Genomic DNA, 8576 nt, shown 5'->3' with positions numbered 1-8576 from the left:
TTTCCTGTTTTGTGTTCATGGTCTCTATAGTGTTGATGTTTTCGCAGCAGTTTGGCTTCTTGCTCCTTTTCAGTGGAAGAATCCTGATTGGTTTTGGTTGACTGAAGGTGATACAGTATGTTCAGTTGAATCTGTAATGAGAGGATTTAATCCTTGCAATATTTATACAAAATACATGGGAACATGTTAACTTAGTGTGTCTGGGCTGGGCACTGCATTGTCAAGAACACTGATGTGCTTAGTGAGTCTTTATGACCATATGAGAAACAGAGGAGTGTGTGTGTGTGTGTGTGTGTGTGTGTGGTAAAGAAAGAGTTAGGAGGTGACATTTGTATCTTGTGACTGCCCATCCACTGATAATTGTCTTCTTTTTGTAGCTGCTGACTGGTTGGTAGTAGTTCTCTGTTGAGGATTTTCCATAGAGTCTGTTTGTTTGCTTGTTGTTTCATGATCGGCCAAGGATGATTGTTGGTGTTCTTTACACTTGCCAAATGAAGTACAATGTGTGATCATGAATTATTTTACTGAGTTTTCACAGTCATCAGTGATTAGTTCTGGAAAGCTCCTTTCACTTTGGCTGGGGGCCGGTCAGGATTACTAACCCCGTAGTCAGTTTGAACATGGCCACATGTCCCACTGAGCCATGGGTGACACTTTGTAATGCTGTGCTATGACAATATGACAGTTAGTAGTCTTAATTTGAATAAACCACCACTGGACAAAAAGTTACTGAATAAGCTTAATATACTGTACCTTAGTTTCAAAAACAGCTGTGTAAGCATACTGTTATTTTTTAGGAACTCTCCAAGTTTCTCAATTTGAGAGTTTTACAGCTTGTTTGAGCAGCAAATCATGCTTTCTACTTTCCAGGAGCTCATTTTGTCTCACTGTTTTTACTCCAGAGGGGGAAGGATGAGTACAAAGTGGCTCCAACCTCAGACGGCAAGGACAAGAAACACAAGAAAGGTAAAAAGAGCAAGAAGGATGTGGATGATCTGAAGAAAGAAGTTGAACTGGTGAGTGCACAAATAAAAAGTCAAACCAGTCAGTGAAATCAAAGTGAACTTCATAACACTGCTTTCCTCAGGCCATGTTAACACTGAACACAGCTGAGACAAACCTCTGCTACAGCTGCTCACATGAGATGAAGCAGTCTGCCTCATGCTTAATTGCTATTAACCTAATTTCTACTTACACCACTGCATGTTACTAAGGAGTTCACAACTATACTTAACTTCTCAGTCATTCATATCTAGGTTGACTTTCACTAGTGAAATGGGTCAGAGGCTCTGTTGCCATCACAGACTCTTCAGTTTCTCCAAACATATGAACTAGTCTTTTTTCCACAGCCAGCAAACTTATTATTCTGCTTCTCCTTTCTGATAAACTTAGATTAGTTTGATTGGCAGAGCCAGTTCATTTTATCTTCATCCAGATGCTTAACTTTCATCACTGAGCTCATCTGCTCTGGCTGTGCAGCTGTAAAGCTGCATACATACAGGTTTGGCGGGGTGTAGGTAGGAGATCAGTTGGCCAGTTTCCACTAGCTCAGGCTTTGAAGCTGAATCTGTAGCTGGCTTCGTCAGTGAGGCGCTTTTGCTTTAGTGCTGTTTAACAAGGACGCTGTACATCAGTGTCCTTGACAAGGTAAGTTGATGACAAGGAAGGTGGAGGCCTCATGCTCATCTCAAAGCACTAATTAGATATTAATCAATGTAGCATGTTGAAATGTCCCACTGAATATTTGAAAATTATTGTAATAATGCTTTCATTTTCTACCATTTTGCAGAATGATGAACTTTGTGTATATGGTTGATGACTTTCACAAGGTCCACCAGTTTTGCTGTATGTTAAAGTAATTTTTCAAAAACTAAAACTAAAATTACAATAAGATTTGAAGGCTGTTTTATAATTAATTCCTATATTACTGCATGCTTCTTGACACTCCAACAATCCATGCCCAGTGTCATCCAGCAGGTCACAGTACTGATGATTATTAGCTAATAAAGTTGTAGGTGGATCTTTATGGAGTCCACAAAGCTGTTACAATTAACTGGCTTGTCAAAGTCCAGCTAAAGACAATGCTAACTATTGCAAACAACATTGTAGAAAATCATATCATGCATGCACCAAATGACTTTTATGTGAGTTTTGGCTGAGTCTGAAAAAGTGGACTCCACTCCCAGATAGTGTCCAACACATGAATAACATGTTTGGGAGAAAACATCAATATTCTAGTTGGTTGTGACTGATTTGGATGGTTGGACTGTTTGGTCACAGCAAACAGACTGTAGGCAACTGAGCTCATGGTGGCTGCAGGCTTTCCATCTTCAGCAGTTTTACTCAAATGTCTGCTTTCACTAATCTCACAGTAATATTACACTGTATGCACCAGCATGTGTCTGTAATCCTGATCAGAAGGCTGATTTTGCCTTGTCAGCTTCATGTTCCCCAACTCGCTCTGGAGAAGGTGACAGGACATTTTTTAATACTCAGAGGAGATAATATCTGCAGTGTTCAAGTGACAGGGATTTTAGTAGATTTTTTTGCAGTGTATCTGTTGAGTGTATTGTTCTCTATCTCCATAGGAAGCTCACAGGTTGACCTTGGATGAACTTAGCAAGAAATATGCAACCGACTTAACCAAGGTGAGCACTCTATGTACTGTATGCGTTGGTCTATTTCTCAGAGTAAGAGTGTGAGCCTTGCTGTACTGGTTTTTGGTGAAAATGTAATCTTTTTTCTTTGTGACCCCTTTAGAGAAAGCCATGTTACTTGTGACTCCACTGCACAGCTTCTGACTTTAATTTTGGTAATGTGCAGTGCAACCAAAGAGTCATTTTCCTTCTGAGATTGTTCCATTTGAAGGATTTTTAGGAGGCTGAAAATGCAAAAACAAATGTGAAAGAATAAACAGTTTTCAGTTACAGTTCTTGTTTCCCATCCTATAAATCAGTACATTTAGGATCCCATAGGTGGTCTGAAATTGCAGGTTGGTAACTGCTCTGGATATTCACAGTAAACACTGACAACATTTTCCAAGGGTGTCTTTCTTCAGTATAAAGTCGTTCCAATAATATAAGGTCACAGGGAAGTCAGTGGATTATATATTATGGCAATTTTACCACAACAAAATTTTATTTCTCAATTGTACAGGGGGGACAACAGCCACAGGAATCTCATCAAAATTGAGACATACATTACAGTATATTATTGAAAACTAGCAAAGGCAATCATTTTTATTACTATTTTCACACTCTATAGCCTCTTGTGTGCCGAGTGAGACCTTTTCTTGTCTTCTTTGGGTCCCTTTTTAGGGTCTTTCCTCCTCCAGAGCAAAAGAAATCCTGGCCCGAGATGGCCCGAATGTCCTCACACCTCCTCCCACAACACCTGAATGGGTCAAGTTCTGCAAACAGGTAAAGTTTAATTCTTCATTCCTGAGCAAAACACAACATGTTTTTAATATTCAAATTCACTTTGATATTTTTTGTAGTGAAACCAGCAAAGTCTGGAAACATGAATGTTCTTTCTGTCTTGTTTCCAGCTGTTTGGTGGTTTCTGCTTGCTGCTGTGGATCGGTGCTATCCTCTGCTTCATTGCTTTTAGTATCCAGATTACCTCAGATGAGGAGGCAATCTATGATAATGTAAGGAGGACTTTGTTAGGGTGTACTTATTTATATATCAGACAGTTTAAAGCAAGATGACCTGACAGAAAACCTTTTCTCTCTTCCTGCAGTTGTACCTAGGTCTTGTGCTTGCTGCTGTCGTCATCATCACTGGTTGCTTCTCCTACTACCAAGAGGCCAAGAGCTCCAAGATCATGGAGTTCTTTAAGAATCTGGTCCCACAGGTGAGCTTTTATGACATTTGTACCTACATATCTGTGTAACAGTCTAAGGCCACATTACATGTATAGTTATAAAAACAACTATATTTGACCTTTAATCTTGTAGCAAGCCCTGGTTGTCCGTGATGGTGAGAAGAAGAGCATTACCACTGAGGAGGTGGTGGTTGGAGATTTGGTGGAAATTAAAGGTGGAGACAAGATCCCTGCTGATCTGAGAATCATCTCTGCTTATGGCTGCAAGGTTCGTCCCTCAGGAACTTGTTTTAACATTGGTCAAACAGATAAAAAAAGAAATCCTGGTTTACTCACAGTCTATCAGTAGGTTATGGTTAAAGATGCTTGACATCTGATGTGAAATACAGTGTGCTGACACATGTGGTTTATTAACAAGCAGTTTCTTTTTTTAATCACTTTCTGATTTTGTTTCACCCACTTAAACATCTAAAACTGATCTACAGTAGGTTGTTTTAGGATAAAATTTCTGTTTTCCCATGTTGATCCTCAACAAACAAAACCAAAAATATCATCCAGATTTTCTCATTACCCTAAAGACATCATGTCCTTACTTCTCTGGAGATCTTTGGTATTTCATTCTGGCTCTATTTTGACTCCTTCAGGTGGACAACTCCTCCCTGACTGGTGAATCAGAGCCACAGACCCGGACTCCAGACTTCTCCAATGACAACCCACTGGAAACCAAGAACATTGCCTTCTCCTCAACCAACTGTGTTGAAGGTAGACAACAAACTGGTGGTTGACAGAAATTACAAGGTTAAAATTAATTTGTGTATGGCATTGAGTAGATTAAATCAGAATCCATAACTATAGAAAAAATAGCTTAAAAATATTTCACAACTACAATTTTAAGAGCTAATTTAAACAGACAAGTTGATAACAAAAGAAATAAACTTTAAGAAAGGTGAGATTTTACTTATGAATCAGTATCTGGATGTTGGTAAATAGTAAATGTCATTCAACTGCACTGACTCATAATTACTTTCTTTGTCCAGGTACCGCCAGAGGAATCGTCATCAGTACTGGAGACAACACCGTCATGGGTCGTATCGCCAACCTGGCTTCCAGTCTGGAATCTGGGAAAACTCCCATCGCCATTGAAATTGAGTACTTCATCCACATCATCACTGGTGTGGCTGTTTTCCTGGGTGTTACATTTCTCACCATCTCAATCATCACTGGATACACCTGGCTGGAGGGCATTATTTTTCTCATTAGTATCATTGTCGCCAACGTGCCAGAAGGTCTCCTTCCTACTGTCACTGTGAGTTCTCCTTCTCTTATTCTACAATGATTTTTTTGATTCAAAGACTCAATATAAAGGCACTGTAATCAATTGACTTCTGTCTCTAGGTGTGTCTGACTCTGACTGCTAAGCGTATGGCCAAGAAGAACTGCCTGGTGAAGAACCTGGAAGCTGTGGAGACTCTGGGCTCCACCTCCACCATCTGCTCGGACAAGACTGGCACCCTGACCCAGAACAGGATGACTGTGGCCCACATGTGGTTTGACAACCAGATCCACGAATCCGACACCATGCAGAACCAGAGCGGGACCTCCTTCGACAGGAGCTCGGCCACCTGGGCTGCCCTGGCCAGAGTCGCTGGACTTTGCAACCGTGCTGTCACCCTTGCTTCACAGGAACACATTCCCATTCTGAAGGTGAAAAGCTAATTGCATGCACTATTTTCCTTTAAAGTCTTCTGGTTACCAAACACCAAACATTTTTCTTTAGGTCATCCCTTCTGAATAGTTTTCTTCCTCTGTAGCCAGAGGAAACATGAGATGCACTCACTGTCTAGGAGGGGTCTTGGCATTATGACTTAGCAAAGAACTTTTTTGATCCAACAAAATATAAATACAGCCAAACTGCACTGTAAATCTTTATAGCCATATACTGTAGTTAAAGGCTTTTTCATAAATATATAACTGGTGCAGTAGCAGGAGATGGCCAGTCAAACCCACAGGCTTATTTCTTAATGAGCACTGGCAACTTTATATCTTTCTCAAACTGCACAGTGGGAAAATAATTAAATGTAGCACAATAAACTTTGTATTGTGTTTAGTTAAAAATAAAATATGAACGTTGATTGGATGAAATATTCACTGTTGTTCACATGGTGATATTGTCTTGTGGAATGGATATATTGTAAATAAAGAGGTGTAATGTGATTGATGATTTGGATCAAACCCACTGATCCAGCTCTTTGCATTCTCTCTTGATTCACAGAGAGAAGTAGCCGGTGACGCCTCAGAAGCTGCCTTGCTGAAGTGTATTGAGCTGTGCTGTGGATCCGTTACTGAAATGAGAGAGAAAAACCACAAGCTGGCTGAAATCCCCTTTAACTCTACCAACAAATACCAGGTACCCAAACCATATTCTTCACAGTTGGAGTGATTAATCAGCTGTTTTCACATGATGTAGTTCTAAAAAACAATAAGTCAGATAAGGATGTAGTTACAAAAAGTGAGGATGTATGGCCTCCATGGTTCTGTTACTGGGTTCAATCATACATAATACAAAACAAACATTCAAAACCCTGCCTTCCTTTTGTTCCACAGCTCTCCATCCATAGGAATTCAAGTCCTGGAGAGTCCAAGCACCTGCTGGTGATGAAAGGAGCACCAGAGAGGATCTTGGACCGGTGCTCCACCATCATGATGCAGGGCAAAGAGCAACCTCTGGATGAGGAGATGAAAGATGCTTTTCAGAATGCCTACCTGGAACTGGGAGGCCTGGGAGAGAGAGTACTGGGTAAGATTTATTTCTTAAATCCTCATGTTTTCAATTATTTGTGGTATACTGTTGCGTCCCTTCACTAAATGACAAGCATTTGTCCTTGTCTTATTCAGGTTTCTGCCATTTCAACCTGCCTGATGACCAGTTCCCAGAAGGCTTTGCTTTTGACACTGAAGAGGTGAACTTCCCCACTGAGAAACTTTGCTTCATTGGCCTCATGTCCATGATCGACCCTCCTCGTGCTGCGGTGCCTGATGCTGTCAGCAAATGCAGAACTGCTGGAATCAAAGTATGCAGCTTATACAACTGAAGTTCATACCTTCAGTGTGACATGTTTATGTGATTGTAGTTTAGCAAGATTTAGACACTGAGCATCGGGTCTCGTCTCTGTCCCTCAGGTTATCATGGTCACAGGTGACCATCCCATCACGGCCAAAGCTATTGCTAAGGGTGTGGGTATCATCTCTGAGGGCAACGAGACTGTTGAAGACATTGCTGCTCGCCTGAAAGTACCAGTGTCAGAGATCAACCCCAGGTTAGTTCACATACAGTATTCAGGTTTACGTGACTACTCAACTTTTTGCTGATGATACCATAATGTTTTTTAAAGGTTGCCCAGGCTGATGCTGTCTGTTTTCCTTAGGAATTTCCTGTTGTCCCAGTTTGTATTTACTTTTTGTAATGTCCAGACTGGTTCCCATCCACAGAAGCAAGATGCTGGATTTCACCTTTTGTCCTAATGTTACTGTGGTTTCCTCTGCAGGGACGCCATGGCTTGTGTTGTCCATGGTGGTGAGCTGAAAGACATGACCCCGGAGCAGCTTGACGATGTGCTGAAATACCACACAGAAATCGTCTTTGCCAGAACCTCCCCTCAGCAGAAACTGATTATTGTGGAAGGTTGCCAGAGGCAGGTTAGCTTCACAAGGAATTCATGACATTTTCATGGACTCAAATTGGGAATGAAAGGCTTTCAGAAATATTTGTTGTTCTAGATTTTTATTTTGTATAACAGTATAACAGTAAAACTTAATTATGCACTAAGTGACATAATTGCACTAACATTTAAATGCTCATCTCCTTTCACTTCAGGGTGCCATTGTGGCTGTGACAGGTGACGGTGTGAACGACTCTCCAGCTCTGAAGAGAGCTGACATTGGTGTTGCTATGGGGATCACAGGATCCGACGTCTCCAAGCAGGCTGCTGACATGATCCTGCTGGATGACAACTTTGCCTCCATTGTTACTGGTGTGGAAGAAGGTGTGACCTACACTGGGATGTTTACCTGCAGAAATGTGAGCATGTAACAGCTTAGTTTTCTCACAGTTCTCACAGTTTTAATTTCTAAATTACTTTGTCAGGCCGTCTGATCTTTGACAACTTGAAGAAGTCCATTGTCTACACTCTATCCAGCAAAGTCCCTGAGATGTCACCCTTCCTCTTCTTTGTCCTTTGCAACATCCCTCTGCCCCTGGGAACTATCACCATCCTTTTCATTGACCTGGGAACTGATGTGGTGAGCTCCGTGACTGATGATTTGGTTGAAATATGTGTCATGCTGCTCACTGTAATTTACTGCTCCTTGACATCTGTGATGAGATCAGATCTCTGTGCCATTTTCTTGATGTCTCCCAGGTCCCTGCCATTTCCCTGGCCTATGAAACAGCTGAGACTGACATCATGAAGAGACAGCCCAGAAACTCAAAAACAGACAAGCTGGTGAATCAGAGACTCATCAGTGTGGCCTATGGACAAATTGGTAACCTATGGTCTTTTTATTTAATCATAATGATACCTAATGATTATAAACTGAAAGACAATACTAAAATATTTCTCTATTTTACTTACTGCCAACCAATATCATAAAAAGGAGACAACACTGAACATATCTTACTATAGAGTATTGCTTGGGCATCTAAAACCTCATTTAGCTCATTGCCTGTGCTGTGGAGCTCCAGTGTTGTCCAA

The 8576-nt window shown here is 41.0% G+C and overlaps 1 protein-coding gene across 1 annotated transcript in view; it reads left to right on the top strand.

The window, feature by feature from the left end:
• The first annotated feature begins 643 nt into the window (after positions 1 to 643).
• The window catches only part of LOC109971950 (sodium/potassium-transporting ATPase subunit alpha-1-like), a 12573-nt gene continuing 4640 nt past the window's right edge, over positions 644 to 8576 (top strand). Inside the window, exons 1-18 of the mRNA XM_020620523.1 lie at positions 644 to 647; positions 871 to 1016; positions 2589 to 2648; positions 3318 to 3419; positions 3548 to 3649; positions 3742 to 3855; positions 3959 to 4093; positions 4470 to 4587; positions 4863 to 5131; positions 5221 to 5529; positions 6098 to 6232; positions 6430 to 6622; positions 6721 to 6896; positions 7006 to 7142; positions 7371 to 7521; positions 7700 to 7868; positions 7970 to 8124; positions 8244 to 8367. Of these exons, the coding sequence (XP_020476179.1) occupies positions 644 to 647; positions 871 to 1016; positions 2589 to 2648; positions 3318 to 3419; positions 3548 to 3649; positions 3742 to 3855; positions 3959 to 4093; positions 4470 to 4587; positions 4863 to 5131; positions 5221 to 5529; positions 6098 to 6232; positions 6430 to 6622; positions 6721 to 6896; positions 7006 to 7142; positions 7371 to 7521; positions 7700 to 7868; positions 7970 to 8124; positions 8244 to 8367 (2599 nt within the window). The remainder of the gene's footprint in view (positions 648 to 870; positions 1017 to 2588; positions 2649 to 3317; positions 3420 to 3547; positions 3650 to 3741; positions 3856 to 3958; positions 4094 to 4469; positions 4588 to 4862; positions 5132 to 5220; positions 5530 to 6097; positions 6233 to 6429; positions 6623 to 6720; positions 6897 to 7005; positions 7143 to 7370; positions 7522 to 7699; positions 7869 to 7969; positions 8125 to 8243; positions 8368 to 8576) is intronic.

Source organism: Monopterus albus, unplaced genomic scaffold (assembly GCF_001952655.1).
Source record: "Monopterus albus unplaced genomic scaffold, M_albus_1.0 scaffold240.1, whole genome shotgun sequence".
Lineage (NCBI taxonomy): Eukaryota > Metazoa > Chordata > Actinopteri > Synbranchiformes > Synbranchidae > Monopterus > Monopterus albus.
The sequence above is the reverse complement of the archived record's forward strand: the minus strand, read 5'-3'. Positions and strand labels throughout refer to the sequence as shown.